Consider the following 21385-nt stretch of genomic DNA (forward strand, 5'->3'; position numbering starts at 1 on the left):
AAAGCCGAATAATAGAAGAGCCTTTTAGATCTTGCTCCTGTTATCACTTCTTCTTCTAGAGCTGATCTCCTTCCATTATAAACTAAATTTCTCCTCCTCCTTCTCTTCCTCCCCTCGGCTTCTCCTCCTTCACACACAGCCCAGAAGGCCGACAAGACGAAGAAATAAATTTAAGGAAAGATTGGAAACGTTCAGTCTCGTTGGCTGTTGTTCTCAAGGGTCGTCGCTAGTCTGCAAGCACACACCCTGGTCAGTCGTAAAAGTGAGTCTGCACTATAAGACTACCATAGGCCATGTACTATAGCTGCTCCTGACACACACACAACCAATAGGTAGCTGGGCTAGGCTTCTCCCAAGGCACAATGATTTATTGATAAAGTGTCAAATTAGGGTCTGTGCTTGCAGACTAAGTCGTCGCTAGATCAAAGTTTACAATCATGACTATTGCTGTACAACATAATTATGGCATTTTCATGAGAAAGCTCAAGTGTGAAATCTCCATTCTATAACAACAACAAAAAAAGCTATTTTGAAATTCACACTTTGGTTGGTTGAAAATAGCTATGCCGTCATTTATCACATCTATATTTTTCAAAGAAGGACTGATGTGTTTGTTTTAGTGCAAATTAAAAACGATTACTTTACATAATAAAATGTAACCAGTTAATCACCAATCAGCCATGCATCAAGTCTTTCTTATTAATCATAAATGTGATTAAGTTATGATAAAACATCGATAATTCTCGGTTTAATATTTTTCCTGGGACGGAATGTATAATAGTGGATAGATGATAATTCAGACCCTACTTTATACATTAGCGGAATACATGCGCATTGTACACTTCTATTAAAATGACAAGTGCGTTCAAACAATGGTCGACACATACTACAGTCGACACCGCTGAGGCTGAGTGAGTTCGGGGAATCCCCTTCGTGTGCACGGTATTTCGAAATCACATCGTTGCGCCCACATCGCTCCACTGTACATTGCGCAATTCATATTGTCTTGCTTGCCCAGGGTTGTACTCCTGCAACATATTTATATTGGACCTGTGACAGTTTAGTACAATTTAGTACACTGCGTTGCAGTTAGAAAGACAACAGCCAGTAGTAGTCTTTCGTGATATATTTTCTCTTTTTTTTAGGTTGAAGTTGAGACTGTAGGATCGATAAGTGATGACCGCGGCCCCGGTGGATGCCCCAGCGTGGGAGGAGGCGGAGGAGAATAAGTTTAAGGTCATTACGGAGGTCTATCGACCTCTACTCATAGAGGTCCTGGATGTCAGAGAAATTGTAGAAGGTCTCAAAATACAGTTTGACAGGGATGATGGTGAGATTTTGTGTGTAAAGCTTTCCAATTTACCATTGATTAAGTACGTTTGCATATTGTCTGATATACGTGGATTGGTTTTGGATGGTGACATTTTTAATAAACATGTAGAAGAAGCCATCAACAGTGCGGTGTATGATCAGTGGGAGAACTTTCAGCATAGTCAATTCTCTATACATCATGGGTGTCGATCTGTCATTGATACCTATTGTTCAGGGGGGATGATCTATTCATTCATCCCCCCTGATGAATAGGTATTACGTAAGGATCGACACCCATGCTTTACATAATTATAGAGCAGTGGAAAATAAGTTATTTGGGATTCATATTAAGAATCACTTTTTTTTTTTTTGGGGGGGGGGGGGGAGCCCAACAAAAAATCGCAACGACTCAGCCAGCCGAAAAGTCGCTCAGTGGGGGGGGGGGGGGGGGGGGGGGGGGGGGGGGGGGGGGGGGGGGGGGGGTAAGCGGACACTTTTTTTTTTTTGGTCTCAAAAAAATCGCAACGACTCAACCGACCGCTGAATAAGCGGGGGGGGGGGGGGGGGGGGGGGGGGGGTAAGAGGACACTTTTTTTTGTCTCAAAATTTGAAAAATTTACATTTTGCTACGTTGGGGGGGGGGGGGGGGTAAGGTCACCTTTCTTAGGTCAGACATGGGGGTGATTTTTTTTTTTTTTTTTTTTTAAATAATTTAACAAAAAAAACCAACCTCCCCCCCCTGCGTACGCGCCTGTTTAAACCCCCTAACCCCCCCCCCCCGTAGATCCGCGCCTGTAACATATCATCAGAGGTCCTCTAAAGTGTAAATATCCCCCTGAATCAAATAATTTGAGAGGAAAAAGAAAGAATTTTTAGTCATTTTTTTTAACTTGTAACAAATGTGGAAAGTTGTCCAAGTTGAAGATCCCTAATACGCCTGTATTTATAACTTTCTTATTTTTGTCCGATTTTGTTCAAACTTTCATCAGTCTGCTTCACTGATTTTTTTTGCTATCTTTTTGAGTATTTGTTTATGAAGGTTACAATTTTTTCAATACCTACAGATTCCGTATTGATATGCTGAAATTTTTTATTAAATATGACGTTTACCGCTTTGTTATCTTTTGTTATTCTTAGTGATATTCGACGAAGTGCTAGAATTGATTGAAACAGATGCCACACGAAAAATAATTGCAGAACGTTTCATGGAGGCACTGGACTTTAAGGAAGACAAAAGGGGTCTCTATCGTGCTGTGATCGATGCTTTGTATCGATCAGGTAAGAAACAATCAAAGGTCAGACTAGATGGGTATTGAAAGAGAGAAAGAAAGGGAGATAGACAGAGAGAGAGAGATTAATAACGCTTGCCAAGATCGAGATATAATTTGAACTGCAAATACGGAAACGTTTTCGCGACGGCCATCCAATTTCCGTTATTCCCATCCCGACAGGCCGACAATCCCCATAAAAATCAACACCAGCATGTTTTTGGGTATCTTCCTCTTTTTCTTTTTCTTCTTCTTTATTTTTTTCTTCTTGTTCTTCTTCTTCTCCTCTTCTTCTCCTTCTGTCTTCTTAACAAAAAAACGTTTGTTTTACTTTTGCTATTCATCGTACATCTCTAGATCACTGCTTTTATTCTTCATATATTATAAATACATAACTGGTAAACAGAGGCGGACTGGCAAAGGGGTATAATTGTTATATAGAATGACTGGTTGATATTTTTTTAAGGGGAAAAGAGACCAAGAGAGAGAGAGAAAAGAGAAAGAAAGAGAGAAATGCATAATCTTAAAAATAGTGGGCCGGTCGCTCGTCACGTCCGCTACTGCTGATGAACGTTTTTTTTTTCTTCTTCTCTTTCGTTTCTTCTCCCGTCGTACAGATAACGGCGCAATAGCTGATCATTTGGAAGGCACCTCTGAATTCAACACCAAGAAAAGGGAACATTATCGCTCCTTTCTTAGGTCCTACGTTAATCGATTGATGGATATTGAGCCTCTAAGCCTTCTTACCTCATTAAAAGAACATCTTACTAAACGAGACGTAGCGAAAATACGAAAAAGGGTACGGGAAATTCGTTTCGATGTGCTTTATATATCTTTCCATTCCTTAAAACTGAGTCGTTTTAATTCCTTTTGTTCTATAATTATGTCTTCCTACTGTACACAACATTACTGTTTCACTCTTTAATTTTTTGTTACACAATGTTTACTTTTAGCATTTTTATTAGTGATTTTTTTCTTCAAATTCACAAAAGGGGGAGGCCTTAGTGATTTAAAATTGATTCAATGGGAATCAACCAGTTCGTCCAAGGAAAGCATAAATGGAATTATAATTTGTAAAGGATTTAACATCTTAAACATGGATTTTATAATGAGATTTGCTATTTGTTGCTGTCATAAGGTTTCCCCACAATATTTAACTCCATGCACGCCGTAATATTGTCAAGAAAACATATTTTAAAAATATAATTTCGTTATGAGCAGGTGGATCATGAGGGAAATTGTGTCGGTGCCTCAGAACTTCTCCTAAGACTGGATCATAAGTCAGAGGACTGTTTTGGAGAGTTCATCAAGGCCCTAGACAGGAATGGCTCACCCAAACTCGCCAAGGAGATGGAGGGAATGAAAAATTTCGCTCTGGGAATCGATGAAGATGACGAAGTTGACGATGGTGAGAATAAGATTGGCTTTAAAGTGGATATTCATTGATTTCAAAAACTAACTTTATTCTCATTATTGCAAAGCTGAAACTTTGATTCGACAAGGTTATCAAAATTTAATGCTTGGAAACGTTCGAAGTAATGATTATTATAAATTACAAAACGCTTAAATACAGCCCCGGCATAGCACCTGAAGAGCTCTCAGAACGCTGATGAGATGTGTGAGATCACAGGATGGACATGATTTGCACAAGCAGACGATGTCCCATGAAATCTAACACATTTTCAGTACCTGTTTTTCATCTTCTCTTGAGTTCTTTCTCTTACTTCACTACCGTCAGGCTAAATGTATAATCTGTTGCCTCACTCTAAACCCCGCGCATGTTTTTATTTTGATGACAAATGCAGCGATACAAAAATAAAGGAATCTGTCGCTTGTAAACAAAATAAGACGCCATTGTATATTAAACTGCACACACTGCGGTATGTTCGGCGTTTCAAGAGGGAACAAATGCCGTCCTTAATATCATTCCGGGGGGTTTTCGATTTGAAATTCTGGCTTCTTTAATTGTTAATTAACCCCTATCCTATGTATTTACAAACAAAATATTTCAGTTATCAGAATTGGTTTCATATCCCCTTTTGAATGGTTTGAAATACATTCAAATTTATATACACTAAACTCATTATAATTTGAGAAATAATAGCTTTGCAATTATGTTCATTCTTTATGGGATGTCGTCTGCTTGGGCAGTGTTGGTCTATTATGTGACGTCATTATAACATCGTTATTTTTCTGGCGAATCTCTCGTTTATCCCAGATGCTATGGAGGCGGTTGTATTTGTATAACTCACCCGATATGCAGTTGACCTAAAAGTTGTACGATGGCCATCTGTTAGCTTACCAGTTTCTAGTGATACATTAGTTGAAAAATTTGTAATTTTCTTTGAATTTCCACTTTAAGGGTTGTTATGAAATGTAGTCAATCAATCACTTGAATATTATATCATGTATATATAAAATTTATTTTGTAATTACAGAATTGTATTCTATTTATGTTCATTCTGATTGTAACTATGTATATTTGAGCGAAACAAAATATCCATGTCCAACCTACATTGCACAAATAAACATGAAATTAAATTTCGTCGTGTTTCTGAAACACTTATCTAACGTCGTAATGTTTCACTCCATCTGATTGACTATCATCTTTCAAATAGTGAATCACTAAGACATTTATTCGTGAGATTTAGAAGGGCGTTTTTCTCCTGTCATTCAACACAGAGTTAATATCCGTCTGGCATTCAGCAGACGAAGGTAACCATTAAACACAATGTGTGTATGAGGGGGGGGGGGCATAATCTCCGGTAAACATAGGGAATTGATACTTGCTAGGTATCTGTATAAATGCAGATTGACAGAAACAAGATGGTGGAAACCACTAAGAGAATAATTTTAAATATGCCTATCGATAGAGTTACCCCATTGACATAGTAGAAATACATCTTGCTTCTGGTATCCATGCATATCATAAAGGTAACGACGAGGACATTCCAGTAGTCGGCATCGTGTGTCCTCCAAGCGACAAAGCAGAGGAATTAGAGCTACGGAATTTCCAAGAGGAGGTCCTAACTCCAGCATTGAAGGGACAGAACGCTATGGTGGTCTTGCCAACAGGGACAGGAAAGACAGAAGTCGCCATCGCTCTTATAAGTCGCCGGTTCCTGGCCCGCAGCCCTGTAGGAGCCACTAATCATCGAAGGCAGAAGAGTGTGTTCGTAGTGAACAAGGTAAAATCATTGATTCATATTTCAATCTTGTAAGGACCCCAGGGCCCCATCTTATAAAGAGTTTATATTAATCGCAACTATGTGCCTTCACATTACTCTTCAAACTCCTCGTTTGTATAATGACCCATAGTAAAGATAGGAAGGTCCTTCCGAAGCCATGTCTTACAATAGTACAAATTTATCAAGAACGATCTGGTACACTTTATTTTTGGCAAGGATCTCTATCAAATCAAGAAATATCTTTAACTATTCTCATATACAGTGCGTCCCAGAAAAAACGAAACCGAGAAGTATCGATGTTCTATCATAACGTAATCACAACTATAATTAATGAATGATACATATTTGGAAAGCTTAGAGTCTCCTAATTCATTTGATGCTACTCAGATAATGCATATTTGAAATTCAGATACCGCCCGCCAAATTACTTTTGGTTTCCTTCCTTCAAATTGCTTTTAATCACTTATGCGTGAAATATGCATCACGGGAGTAGCCTCAACTGAAAGAGGAGACGTTAAGCTTTCCGAATATGTATCATTCATTAATTATGATTGTGATTAAGTTGTGATAAAACATCGATACTTCTCGGTTTCGTTTTTTCTGGGACGCACTGTATAAGGATCCCAGTACACAATTGTGAAATCCTTCATACTTGTCTATATAAAACAGAGGGTGCATCTTTAAAGAGCCCCTGAAAAGGATAAATATAAAATGCAGTGAACAACTAAAAACTCTTTAAATGTTTACATCCCTGTCTTGAAAACCCGAACAAAGTACTAGAAATCTCCTACAAACACCTCTTTCTAGGAGAACCCACTGGACATGTTGAAAAGGTAAGAAGGTCCTTCCAAGTAGTCATTATCTAAACAAGGTAGAACAAGCCGTCACAAGTCATTATCGTGTCATTAAAAATTATCCTGAAAAAGGGGTAGAAATGGCTCCCTCGATCCATTCCTGAGAAAATCTAAATAACGTGAAAAAAATCCTTCATATTCCGCACTTCGTCCAAACTTCTAACATTAATGAAAAGGTCCTTTGCAACATTCTCTTGTAAAACAAATAAAAGGCTAGAACGTACAGATGTGCGATGGATCGATCAGTCTTGGTGAAAGAGCATATAATAATATAATATAATATAATATAAGACTATGACTATGGCACAAGCGCGTAGCTAGGATTTAATTTTAGGGGGTGGTAGTGAGTGCGCGCTCCCTAGGGGGGGGGGGGGTGTTCAGAGGGGCAGTTTCTTTAAATTATTAGAGAAAGATGACGATTCGTTGTACCGTTCTCGACTCTTAATCCCTGTCTGAATTCAGTTTCCTGCGCGAAAGCTTTGACGTTTCATTAAATGTATCATTATAGAAAGAAGACGATTCGTTAGACCGTTCTCGACTCTTAATCCTTTTCTGGATTCAGCCCCCCCCCCCTCCCGCACAAAGCGCGGAAGCTTCGACGTTTCATTAAATTATTAGAGAAAGAAGACGATTCGTTGTACCATTCTCGACTCTTGTCTTTGTCTGCTCCTTTTTCTTCCTACGTCCTCTCCCTTTTCTCTTCTCTCTCTCTCTTTTTGGCAGGCGTTTTTTTTTTTTTTTTTTTGGAGGGGGGGGGGGGGGGGAGTGACCGCCCCCCCCGGCTACTCGCCTGCTATGATATGACTTTAAGTCGTCGCGTCGACCCCCCTGGTCGTTTGCCAATAACGAGCATGTCATTCATATCAGTCAGTGAAAAACAAACAAACCATCATCATAAAAAGATCCCTCCTTTTGTTACAGGTTCCACTAGTGAAACAACAGAAGAACAGGTGTCTGAAATACTTGAGGGGAATGTGTGCGGTCGCTGGAGCAAGCGGTGATGTGTTGAACCATTTGCCATTGGACATCGTCATCGATACCAACGACATCACCGTCTTGACGGCACAGGTGCTCGTCAACGCTCTCAAAGATGAGAACATTAAGCTTAAACTCTCTGACATCGCACTCCTTGTCCTAGACGAATGTCATCACTGCCAGGTAATGTCATCTACTTGGTTGTTTCCTTTCCAATTCATTCGAATATTGACCCACTTTTTTCAAATAAATTGAAGGGAGGTTAGAGTCAATAGGAATTAGATTTATTATATGCTAAATGTTTTTAACTGCATAGTTCGGACGTCTATGGTTCATGCCTCACCAGACGTTTGTATCACATGTTAAATATATTCAATGTGTATCCACTTGGTAATTGTGTCTATTTTATTAGATTTCTTCTATAATAATTAAATTATGTTGAATTTTCCTACATCTTGATTTGTTAAATAGGCCTACATCAATATTACTCATTCAGTCTTGAAATATTCTGGATACCTGTGTAGCTTTGTAATATCCATGTGTATTTTATTAAAAGAGTATCGTTTGTTCATCACTGTGATACGAGTTATTTATAAAAAAAATGATAAATTTTACTGCAATTCGTTTGTCATCATTGTTTGGTTGAAGGTCATAAGTGATTAGCTTAATTTAATGTTCGGCGTTTCGCTTGTTTAATGATTGCCTTACATAAACGGCATTTTTAAAGTTTTCTTTTTTGTACATGGTAAGGACGTTCAATACCTTTAATCTGTCACCATGTTTTGATATTAATTTCAAAATGTTGAAGACTGCAGAATCTTAATTATTACAATCGATATTAATAAACAATAGTTTTCTTTTGATACAATTAATTCGCAAGTCAGAAGCAGCTTATAATCGACATGTACTTCAATCATGTCTCTCTTTATGTCGTTTCAAACAATAGAAATCTGATCCATACAATGTTCTGATGGCGATGTATAGAGATATAAAGCTAAACTCTCCAAAACTTCCGAGACCACAGGTAATGAATAATTACGATTTTCATATGTAAAATGAATAACCTTAGGTACTTCATTTATGCCTAGGTCACATTTGCTTTTGGCTAGGATAAGGCGGCCGTACGCCCCCGAAATCGAGAGGTACTTGCGGCGGCCGCAAATAATCTGAGGTGGCCTCAGGGTCACCCTAGGGCGTTTCCCTATCTTTACAGGGCGTATGGGTCGCCGTGAGATTATCACGCGGAGTTATTTTTTTTTGTCATTTCTAGGTTCGCCGTAGCCATGCCGTAGAGATGGCCTTGCGATTGCGGCGGCCGCAGGAATTCCACGGTCGCCGTGGGGCGTCATCACCTCAAAGGCCGTACGGCAGCCGCAGGTTTGTCTGTCTCCACAAATTCAACAAAATTCCACAAAATGGCACCGTGTGGCTACCCTGATGCCTGGGTTACTACATTTGGCCTGTGATTGGTCTACGGATCTCGTATCTTGCCCGTATCTCCTTTTTCGTGCGGCCTCCGTACGGAGGCAAGAGGCGGTTGTGAGGTTTTCGTACGGATTCACGGGCTCCGCGGCCTTTATGATTATGTTTCACCAAAATGCCTGGATTACATTTGACCTGCGATTCGTCTACGGGGCCCGTATCCTGGCCGTATCCCCTTTTCCGTGCGGCCTCTGTGCGGAGGCAGGAGGCGGCCGTGAGATTTTAATAGGGATTCACGGGCTCTGCAGCCTTTACGATTTTGTTTCGCGAGAAGTTAAACAAATTTGAAAAAATCGTAAGCCCGTAGCCCGTATACATGTCGTAAATGGCATTGCACAATCCCCGCACGGGCATCGCCCGTAGGCCCCGCACTGATTGTGCAGCAAACGTACGATTTTTCGGTGAACATGGGGGCAAAAAAAATCGTACAGTGATTGTAGACTCGTGGGGCATTCGCACGGCCATTGCACAGCAACCTTTGTAGGGAAGCTTCACGGGCTCCGTACGATTTCCGTGCGAAGGCTGTGGAGACTGCACGACTACTGCATTGAAATTGCACGGTTTCCCTACAATCTCCGAGGAGCCTCTGTACGAATATGCCACGGCCTGCCCCCCCCCCCGAGGGCACGATGCTCGTAGATAATGCCCAGATAATGTAAACATAATCATCGTAACCCGTAGCCTCCTACGATGCCTCCAGAATCGCACGAAAAATCGTAGACTAATTTATCGTACGGCGCCCGGGGCAAATGTAATCCAGGCATTACATATGTGACAGCTACTGTATGTGACCGTGGGAATGCTGCGGCGTCCCTGTAAATTGCTACTGGCTGTAGTTAGGTCAGACCACACGGCCGCTGCGGCAAATGTGACCTAGGCATAAGTCGTTATAATGGAATAGACCAATAACGCTTTAATTTAAATATTATCTGCGTCCATTTCTGATTATATTTTATGCATATATTTTGTTTTTATTTTTATTTATAACATTTATCTTCTTTTCATTATCTATCTGTTTATTTTGTATGGATTTACGATTATTTGTATCTATAGTCATTCTTCCGTATGTAATGTGCTTTCGTATATATATTGTGTATGTGTTTTTATTCATGCACGATTTTGCAAAAGAACAACCATTGGCTGGAGCAAGTGTCTTCATGTTGAAATAAAATAAAATAAAATGAACCCTATTTCTGTGAAGAAAACCTAATGGACATGGAAGCATAATTTATATTGGTACATATCAGGCGCATATTATTATAATATATTCATTGGTGGTTTCGGTACATTAAGAAGTACTCTATAATGTGATGGCAGGTCCCAAGGCCACATCTATGTTTCCTAAGAATGATTGGTATATTACAGTTCTCATACTTTAGAGATCATAGGTGACTTTACGAGAAAACTCATTTTCCCCGACATTTGGTAGTTTCCTTGGTAGGTTAAGAACTATTCTTCAAATATGGTAACTGTCCAGTAGGGTATATTTTATATTTCATGATTTTTTTTTATAGTAACTTAGTGTTAAGATACAATTCATGATATATACATCATACACATTTACTCTAAACATTGCTAACAGTCAGAGTCGAATAGGTGACAGTGTAATGTCGATGTATCCTTGATATTTGAAACGCGCTTCTCTCCTACTTACCATGAATAAGATACTTGGACTGACAGCATCACCTGGTGTTGGGAATTCAAAGAACATGGTGCAGGCTAAATGCTACATCACAAAGCTCTGTGCAAACCTAGACTGCAGAATATCACGACCTAAGATCTATGCTCACGAGCTTAATGCGAGGAGTAGGTCACCCAAGGAAAGTAAGTTAACAGTTTTATCATTATTCCTATAGAAATCCTCATCTGTTTCAACGCTTTATCCCTCAGGGCAGAGGCGGTGATCCCGGGGAACGGGGGACACGTCTCCCGCGGAAAATTTGAAAAAGTGCCAAAAAAGGTGTATAGAAAATACTGACTAAAGACTGCAACAAACATTTAGGCTCTGGAGGACCCAAGAGTGCAGCGTTTAGACAAATCATAATGCAAAAATCTTCTCGCTCAGGAGCTATGCTCCCTCGCATAATATCCTTCAAAGTATACAAGTAACTATTATAGAAAAGTGAAAAAGTCTTTTTTATACTAGAGTTTTATCTATAAAGGAATGTAATTTTTTAATACAGCAAACCTTCAAAAACCTGTGAGGGGGTAGTCGCTTCCGTCACCTTTACCCCTCTCGTTAACTATGCTCCCTCGCACTGGCGTAATAATAATCGATATCAGTGATTTAAAAATCTTGCTGAAATGGCATGGTTTTTCCCTGAGCTTCCGGGGGCTTTGCCCCCTGAACCCCACCAAGGGCGGCATCTGGATGCTCATCTGAAACTGGGGGTTACACCCCTTTTACCCCACTCCAATTAGTGATCTACATGCCAGTGTCACAATAAGGTATCAACATAATTATGCTCATCCGACCGTAATTAAATGCCTATTAAAGACCCCTGAGCTTGCGGGCGACCCTGTCCCCTGGATGCTCATCTGACCGTTATTAAATGCCTAAAATCCCTGAGCTTCCGGGAACTCCGCCCCCTGAGCCATACCTAAACCCTAACCCCCACGCCAATTTACGCTCCACTTGCTTCGCTCGCTTGTCTACCTGATCGTAAATATGTTAGCCCCCCCCCCCCACTTTGAAAAACGTTCTGCGGGGCCTGCATGTAACATGTAAGACAGGGAGTGAGGCAGACCCCCCTCCAAGCTATTCAAGGGATTATGAAAATCTTAGAAATTACTTACTTTTGTCGAATAGATATTCCAGGAATACGATTATTTCACTCGAATCAGGGAACTTAAAAGAAGAGAGGGCATATTTTCATGAGATGATAGGGATACTGAAGTCTAATTGGTCAATCTCATTTTTGTTCAATTATGTAAGTATATATATACTTACATAATTGAACAAAAAAGAAAAAAAAGTCATATGACTTTTAGGGAGTTGATATAATATAATATTAATATATGACTGTTAAGGAGTTAAAAGTACTATGTCCCATTTGCCGGCCAAAAAAAATGAAAAAGTTTAATTCCAAGGCATTTGAAAGATAATACTAATTTAGAACTCCCCTCAACACAAAAGAGCTGGAAAATATCTGTAAGTGGGAAAGTAGCAACCAATCGTTGTCGAACTATCTTTAGTGATTGCAATCCATTTAGTAATAGTAATTGGGTTTAATATTGATGTAGACAAATGCTCATGTATCCTTTACAGCTCATTTTATGTATGTTATTACCAAAGAAGAAAAAAAAAGAAGTTAGTCACTCACTCAATAGTGTCTGACAGTAAAGTCTAGAAAGAAAACAGGTTTCCTTGCATAATTTGAATATTAGGACACTGCTAATGTTTACATTTCACAGATAGGACAAACGTGAAATATTCATAATCCTGCAAAGTTCTAAATGATTTGATATTGGCTGCAAATGGGACATACACCCTTTAATATTGGTTAATATAAGTACTAATATATGTAAAAAAGAAATGTTGATATGAAGATGAAAGTGATTGATTTAATAATGCATGATTGAACTATACAATATAAAGTTTAATCATGCATATTCTTTCTATAGATGCTTTGAAATGCGAATAAATAAATTTGAGTGGAATGTTTTAAAGGAATAATACTTGTATATACGTATATTTATGTGTGGTGTTACCTAGTGATTTTTTTTTTCTAGGAGCTGATAACTTTATAAAAACTTGTCAATAACAAATTAATAATATTTTCATCCATCACCGATTAGCAGTTGCCATCAACAAAATGCTCGAAAGTGTTATAAGTTGACAGTCCAACATTTAACCTCTTTTTGAGAGGAACGGAGGGACTGATACATTTGATCTACTTTGCCCGTAAGCACGATCATGTCATCCCGTTGCTAAAAAAACGACATTGGCTTCCAATCAAGCACCGCATTGTATTCAAGAACCTGACGGTTGTCTACAAGTGCATCCAAAACAAAGCTCCAGTACCTCAACTCTCTCATCGTACCCTACCAATCTGCTCGTCCTGGCCTTCACTATTGTACTGACAGCACATGCTACAAGTTCCTCGAACATACACCAAAGCTGGCGACAATGCTTTTCAGGCATGTGCTTCTCGACTCTGGAATGAGCTTCCACGTTTTATTCGATTATCACCTTCGCTGTATGTCTTTCGAAAATGTCTCAAAACTCTCCTCTTTGAACATGATCAACAACAAATTCTGTGATAATGTTTAAGTAAAGCGCTGTGAAGCAATAGTAAGTTTGTATTATTGTATTACATTGTATTGTACATTGTGTTTCTTTTTATCGAACAGTTCAAATAATGGTGAAAGGAAGACCTCTTGAAGATCCTTACTTCCGTGAGATCGGTGTCATCATGGAATGCATCGAAGATAAAATCAAAGTCGTGGAAGGTACTCTCTCTCTCTCTCTCACACTTAGATTTAAACCATAAACCCTTTTGTTGTTGTTTGTTTTAATACACAATCACACTTGACAGAATACTTCACTGACTTTTAGGGAGTTAAGGCCCGGTCACACAGGGAGGACGCATGGGGAACGCACGGCCAGCGCATTGGAAATTTGCAATTTGGGCCAGTGCGTTGTCGTTCGCTAGGCGTGCGTCATCATTCGTTACTCGTTCGTCGAGCACGCTGGACCAACGCTGGACCAGCGCTATGCATGCGTCGTCATTCGCTGTGTGCGTCGGGATTTTTTGAGCATGCTCAAAAACGTGCGCCGAGCTCGACACATGAATATACACGCCAAAGGCACGCCAGACATGCGTGGAGCGCGCTAGACCAGCGCCAGACATACGCGGAGCACACGCCCTGTATACGCACAGCGCGCTAGCTACACGCCGTGCATTTTGTGTCAGCTCGCTAGCTTTTCCAAAATTATGACAAAAGTTAGGCACACGTTCTTTTCCGATTTCCAATGCGCTGGCCGTGCGTCGTAGAACGCGGTGCATGCGTGGACCATTCGTCCAGCGCGCTAGCAACACGCTATGCATTCGTGGAAGTTAACATCATGTGCGCTCTGTGTACGGTCTGTATGCGCACTGTATGCGCCCTGTATGCGCTCAGCGCGCTAGCAACACGCTATGCATTTGGTGTCAGCTCGCTAGCTTTTCCAAAATTATGACAAAAGTTAGGCACACGTTCTTTTCCGATTTCCAATGCGCTGGCCGTGCGTCGTAGAACGCGGTGCATGCGTGGACCATTCGTCCAGCGCGCTAGCAACACGCTATGCATTCGTGGAAGTTAACATCATGTGCGCTCTGTGTACGGTCTGTATGCGCACTGTATGCGCCCTGTATGCGCTCAGCGCGCTAGCAACACGCTATGCATTTGGTGTCAGCTCGCTGTAGCTTCGACAAAAGTTGGGCGCACGACAACGCACTGGCCAAAATTGCAAATTTCCAATGCGCTGGCCGTGCGTTCCCCATGCGTCCTCCCTGTGTGACCGGGCCTTTACTATAGGTACTGATATATTAAAAAAAAAACTTTCAAGTGGAGATGACAGTGGTTTGATTATTTAGTTGAATAGTGCATATTATTTCTCTAAATGCTTTAACATGCAATTAGATATATTAAAGGTAATAAAAGTATACAAAAAAGGTACAAAAGATAAATCACGAGTGTTTATTATTTTACACAGCCGGAAGAGCGCTGATGAAAGAAAATGACGAATTCACTAAAATGGTATCTCGCCGTGGTACGCAAAGCTATGAACAGGGTGTGGTCAATTTGAAGAAGAAGATTCAACAAACGATAGAGAATGGAGACGACAGGAGGGAACTAATGACATGTGTGAACTACCTAAGGGTAAGCTAACAATAAGATCTTTAAAAAAAATAAAAAAATAGTGATTTATTTTTAATCCAAATGGGAGGATGTATTTCAACAATATTGCTTTATAAATAGTGATATATAATATATATATATATATATATATATATACACACACACGGAGATTTATGTTATATAAAGAGACATAATCGTAACATATTATATATCAATTAATAAACAATTTGATTAGTGTAACAAGTTGATATCTTAGCAGTTTTAAAACATGTTGGAGACACTATTCAATGATATTCAAAACTAATTGTAAGCATAAGTATGCAGTAAAAAACTGGTAACGTGCATATCGTATAGTAAAGTGTAATCTATTTTACACATTAATTCTCAGTGTGTCCCTTGCCATATAAGTTTGCTTTACACTCGGTCGTACCATTTACAAGAAAACATTATTATGGAGTGATCGCAATTGTTCTCTGTTTAGGAATACAACAACAGCTTATTCATAAATCGTGATGCACGTACGTCAGATGCCATCTCCTACATGGAAGACTACATCAATGAAGAGGAGAGGAGCAACCCTTCGGGCCCTGCTGATATGATCCTTAGGAAAATGTTCAGAGGTTGGTGATCAATGTATCGACTAGGATTGTAAATAAATAAAAGTCTTTTTTTTAAAGAACAATACCTGTATCAATAATCTAAAGTACACACGGTCAATTTATTTCATTTTTTAAAAACCCAGTGTTGCTTAGTCAGTGGTTCTATTAAACATCATGACATTGTATTCCTTAGGGCCTTGCACACAAAAAATACATGTACATGAAATTTAACACAATACATAAATGATCACGAGAATAAAGTTGTTTTGCGAATTGCAATTTCACCGGTAATTTTTTAATAATTTGTACTTATCACTTACCGTGCTATGTTTTTCTCTTATTTATCAGTTTACCTTTGACAGAGGTTTTCACTCCGTCTGTTAAAAAATAGAAATTCAACGTGGAATAATGCAATGACCGACCAAGATAATTTACGATAGGTAGTAGTGTCTGCGAACCAAGTATAGGAGGGATACATCTTTACTGTAGCGATACGCCCCTACTGTCTCAGAATAAATTATATGTTCTCTTAGGAATAGTATGGATCCGGCGCAGAACCCTTTCCCTGGTGGGTCAATGAGTAGTGTACGTTTGTTCATGTATTCCAAACCGATCGGCATTAAACTGAATTATTGGGTCATATAGTGCTGTCAATTATTTGTTGATTAATAATATCTAAATATATCTTTTCCACCCTAATATTTACACTTCATATACTTTCAGTAATTTTTTCAGTTTAAGGTAGTTATTAAGGCATTTATTTAACTTGAATGTCCAGACAAACTTCAGACTTTGAACCGAATCGCAAATCTGCATGTCAGTGTCAACCCCCTCTTGAATGAGCTTGGCAGACAACTGAAGAAGGCGTATGCAGAGAACAAGGAATCCCTTAGCATCATCCTTACAAAGACAAAAGAGTCTGCCAAGGCTCTGGTGAAGTGGCTCAATGAAGACCCTGATCTGAATCACATCAACGCTGGCATATTGATAGGAAGTGGTATTCAAGGTAGAGTTGAGAACTTGCGATTCTGTTCATCTTTTATATTAGGATAACGTTTTAAGATATAATCATTAATCCCAATTCATGATTAAGTGTATTGGAGACATATAACATTATACAAGCAAGTGCAAAAAAAAAGTCTATCGATGATTCAAACTTTTTCACTTTTTTCATTTATAACAAACAGACAAGCAACATATCATTAAATTGATAATCTCAATATAATCATGAGATTAGAGAGAGACAAAGGAAATGGTTTTGACACATAATGCGGCATGATGAAGGCTTGATGCTCAAAGTCATAGAAGGTCGTATTCATGGAAAGAAGAAGAGGGGAAAACCTCGTAAAGGCTTTCTAGACAATGTAATCACAGAATGTGGAGCAACAGGGTATGACACGCTGAAACGGATGGCTCAAGACGGAGGAACTTGGAGACACAATTGAAATAGAATTTTGATTGGGTCACTGAACCTGCACATAAACTGACAGATCACTACTGATGATAATCATGGACAATAAAGCAATCATGAATGATATAGAATGTACATTGTAGCTTAACCAAGACACCTCACATTGACGCACATCATATCATCGTCGTGGATAGCTTCTAGTATAGTAGCTGTTGTAAGAGATTACAATTTCTTGGTTTCAATGTTATTCATAAAAAGCATAGCCATCTAAACACACAAAACATATCCAATTAAAATAGCAAATAGAAAATATACATGAACAACAACATCTCCGTATGAAGAGTTGGGAATAAGCGAGAAGCCAGAAGTCTTATTGAAAGCTAAGACTGGCCTTCTTTGAATTCCACTCATCAACAATACTATGCAGATTTTACACATCTTTATCTTTAATACGCATCCTAGGTATGACGTCAACACAACAGAATAGGAATCTGCAGTCGTTCAATGATAAGAAGTGCAGGATCTTAGTTGCCACATCGATCGCAGAAGAAGGTCTGGACATTACGAACTGCAACATGGTCTTCAGATACAACTACGTGACCAGCGATATTGGTCATCTCCAAACTAAAGGTAGGCCTCACTCTTCAAGTTTGCTATAGCTCTTACATATACAGTTCCTTCACAGGCACGATGAAAATCTGAATCTATAATAATATAACTAAATCCTTTAAAAAAAATAATGAAGAAAACCATTTTCAAAATGATTGTAAACCTAATGTTTAATATTTAAATCTTTTGAATCAAAATGATCTGTTGGTAATAAGTATTATGAAGCAGTGGTTACGGCATGAATGACATTGACATTTGTAGCTCTCAATTTTGATTTGAAAGGGTATCCGCTAGTACTTAAAGTGCATGCTTTAGGGATGGGCAAAACCGGCAAAATATATAAATATCTCTCATTTTTAAATAATAATAATAATGGGTTCTTGTATAGCGCTCATGTCAGTCAGATCGAGGTGGCATATACAAACTGCTGAAGTGCATGCTCTTAGAGTTGACCAAAATAGATTGGGCTCGCACATTACACTACCTCCACCCCACTAAAAATCTGGATTGACCAATGGAATATCCCATTCATGTTATTTTACACATCTTCATTTTGATTTTTAGGTCGAAGCCGGGCCTTTTACGGGAAAATCCTCGTCATTGTGAATTCCGACCTCCAGCTTCAAGAACATGAGCTCAAGAACATCATACGGGTGAAGATGATGAACGAGGTGGTTAAAAGCATGGCTGATTCCACTCTAGACAATCCGAAAGCCTTTGATGATCGGGTAAGACAAAATGATAACATTACAGGATAAATAAGAAATCCCCTGTTTCTTGTATAATCCCATTTCAAAAATTAATATATTATTGGTCTAAAGGGAACATTAATGGCACATACGAAAAAGTACACTGCCTTCAAAGTCTGACTACAGTGAATGCAAGAATACGAAACACGACATAAAATGCCCTCTTTGCTGAATAAATAAAATAAATCTGCAGATATGTCGGGTACAAAAAACATTAAGAAAATAAAAAAAGTCAACGAGCAAAACTGCATGTTAATGCAGAAATCCTGTTTTTGTGTGCAAACGTTTTTTTTAGTATAGCTTTGCATTTTTTGGTCGATGTACGAGGGTAGACTAAACATTACCAATATTACAATTGTTCGTTTTTTAAAGAAAGTTTACATGTGTGATCTGATATTTCTCTTTAATGTATTTTTACTCCCTCTCTTTAGATTCTGAGGGAACAGAAGAATGATCAGAAAGAGCGACAGCGGGAAAAAGATCATGCGCGAATCACCAAGGCAAACAAAATAGAGAAATCTGGCATAGTCTTCTATTGCATCAAGTGCTTTAAAGAGGCCTGCAGTCTAGATGATATCAGGTGCATCAAAAACATGCACCACGTCGTCATCAGTGACCTCTTCCTGGACAAGACGAGGCTCGTTGACGAATTCAAGCACCGGCAGAAGATCCACTGTGGCAATTGCCAGTATAAATGGGGCAAAATGATGGTTTACCGTAGGCGAGATCTTCCGTTGATTGACGTCAAGAACTTTGAGCTCATGGATGACCAGGGTAAAAAGTGGTTTCCCAAAGCCTGGAAGGACGTCCCTTTCGTGATACGTTCGATTGATACAGATGATCTGGCAAAGCAAAACAACTTGTCTACAGCTGAGGATCCAGAAGGGAGTCAGGAGAAGGGAGAAATCGAGGAAGACGAAGCCCTCATCGAATATTCAAACATCATGCAGATTGACAAATAGATGCCGTGAAGTGTGACTCAAAGAGAGGCCACACTATGCAGTTCGCATAATAGACAATCATATATGTTTTGTTAATGTCATTGAAAATCAAGAACTATTTTACCTAGGGGCTGCACATGCAGGTGTCCAAAATCTCTTAGCCTCTCCAGAGGACAAAGGATATTATAGTATTAATGACTGCTTTGAGAGAAATAGTTGTTTTTATACGCTCAAGGGAAGGTTACAATTGTGCTATTGCTTGAGGCGTGCCGAGGGCAATAGCCCAATTGTAACCTTCCCGAGAGCTTACTATTTCTCGAATATTAAAGCAGTCATTAATACTTTTATATGCCGGAAAAAAGTCAACTTATGACACCACCTTGGCCTTTCTCTAGTTTATCTGCACGGTTGTTTTTATGAGTGTATCTTTGAGAGTATAGACTAGATCTAGATTCTAGTCTACGCTGACTACGCAAGATATTTTTACAATTTTGGGGGTGGGCCGGTCCTGTGGGGAATATGGAGAGAAACCTGCGCTTTCATAGGACACCTCACTTATTGAGTATCACCTTCAGGATCACAACAGATAAAGGTTTGAATCTCGAATTGAAAAAAAAAAACTTGACTTTTTTTGCATGGTCGCGCAATGCACGTAGACTGCATAGAGACTGCATTGCGTGCAATCTCTATGTGAAGAATTTTAGCACACAACATCGGGTGCGCGATCAGACACCCTAGACTACTAGATCTATTTTCGTCTACGTCTATGCTGGTACTCGTCAAAAGCATTTTCAGCAACTAAACTAACATGTTTATGGATAATTTCACGTACCCTTTTTGTTGTTCTTGCTGTCAGCGAGTCTTGCATAAGGGGAATGACCCGATTCTGGTAACTAAAATAATTTGCTTGTAAAAACACAGGATAGGGGTTATTTAACAATCATAGAAACCAGACTTTCAAATTGAAAACCCCACGGAATGATATTAAGGACAGCATTTGTTCCCTCTTGAAACGCCGAACATACCGCGGTGTGTGCAGCTGAATATACAATGGCGTCTGATTTTGTTTACAAGCGACAGATTCCTTTATTTTTGTATCGCTGCATTTGTCATCAAAATAAAACCATGCGCGGGGTTTACAGTGAGGCAATAGATTATACATTTATCCTGACGGTAGTGAAAGGACTCAAGAGAAGATGAAAACACAGGCACTGAAAATGTGTGAGATGTCATGGGACATCGTCTGCTTGTGCAAATCATGTCCATACTGTGATCTCACACATCTCATCAGCGTACGCAGAGCTCTTCACGTGCTATGCCAGGGCTGTATTTTAGCGTTTTTTAATTTATAATAATCATTACTTCGAATGTTTCCAAGCATGGGCGTAAATCCTTACGTAATACCTATTGTTCAGGGGGGATGAATGAATAGATCACCCCCCCCCCCTGAACAATAGGTATCAATTGCAGATTTACGCCCGTGTTTCCAAGCATTGAATTTTGATAACCTTGTCGAATCAAAGTTTCAACTTCGCAATAATGAAAATAAAGTTAGTTTTTAAAATCAATGAATATCTACTTTAACACAATATGTATACATATACAAAGCAAACATTTTAATTTGGATAATCCACCGTTACGGCAATATACAAATATGTATTACAACAATTGGAAGAAAAATCCTTGAGAATTCACTTCTTCACTATAACCGGTTTCACTTTTTTTCTAAATCTGAGGAAATAAAATCAAAATCTTTGATGTTCATGTCCGTCAACCCTTTTCGCTATAGCAATCCCACTTTTGCTTAACAGCTTTGAAAGGAATGATATAATTGATTGCTACACTGTTTTGGAACCAATTTACTACGAATAGCCTTGTTCATACAGAAATGATGTCAAAGACATTTTTATTGTTAATCTTATGCCACATATTATCTTTGCCAACACTAAAAGCAAAATATATTACTAACAATGTGCTATAAATCTCATAGACAGATGAGCTGTGTTTTTATTACCTATTAGTATAGTATTGATGATTATTAAGATAGACGTGAATATAAACCTGGCCGCTGGCCTTTCTATCACGGCTCCTAAATTAAACAATTAAAAAACTCATTCCATAACGTAGAATGAAGAGTAGTAAACTTTGACATAT

General features: G+C 39.0%; 2 protein-coding genes across 2 annotated transcripts; both read left to right on the top strand.

Moving 5' to 3' along the window:
* The first annotated feature begins 10733 nt into the window (after nt 1-10733).
* LOC115919763 (probable ATP-dependent RNA helicase DHX58) lies at nt 10734-14952 on the top strand. Its single transcript, XM_030973917.1, has 3 exons — nt 10734-10902; nt 13432-13530; nt 14777-14952. Exons 1-3 carry the CDS (start codon nt 10734-10736, stop codon nt 14950-14952), a joined length of 444 nt encoding a protein of 147 aa, XP_030829777.1.
* Nucleotides 14953-15408: 456 nt separating this feature from the next.
* On the top strand, nt 15409-19460 carry LOC591972 (interferon-induced helicase C domain-containing protein 1-like). Its single transcript, XM_030974812.1, has 5 exons — nt 15409-15542; nt 16300-16527; nt 17395-17562; nt 18106-18269; nt 18722-19460. The coding sequence occupies exons 1-5, from the start codon at nt 15464-15466 to the stop codon at nt 19250-19252; spliced, it is 1170 nt and encodes a 389-aa protein (XP_030830672.1). The 5' UTR covers nt 15409-15463; the 3' UTR covers nt 19253-19460.
* The last annotated feature ends 1925 nt before the right edge of the window (nt 19461-21385 follow it).

Source organism: Strongylocentrotus purpuratus, unplaced genomic scaffold (genome assembly GCF_000002235.5).
Source record: "Strongylocentrotus purpuratus isolate Spur 01 unplaced genomic scaffold, Spur_5.0 spur5_scaffold_7, whole genome shotgun sequence".
NCBI lineage: Eukaryota > Metazoa > Echinodermata > Echinoidea > Camarodonta > Strongylocentrotidae > Strongylocentrotus > Strongylocentrotus purpuratus.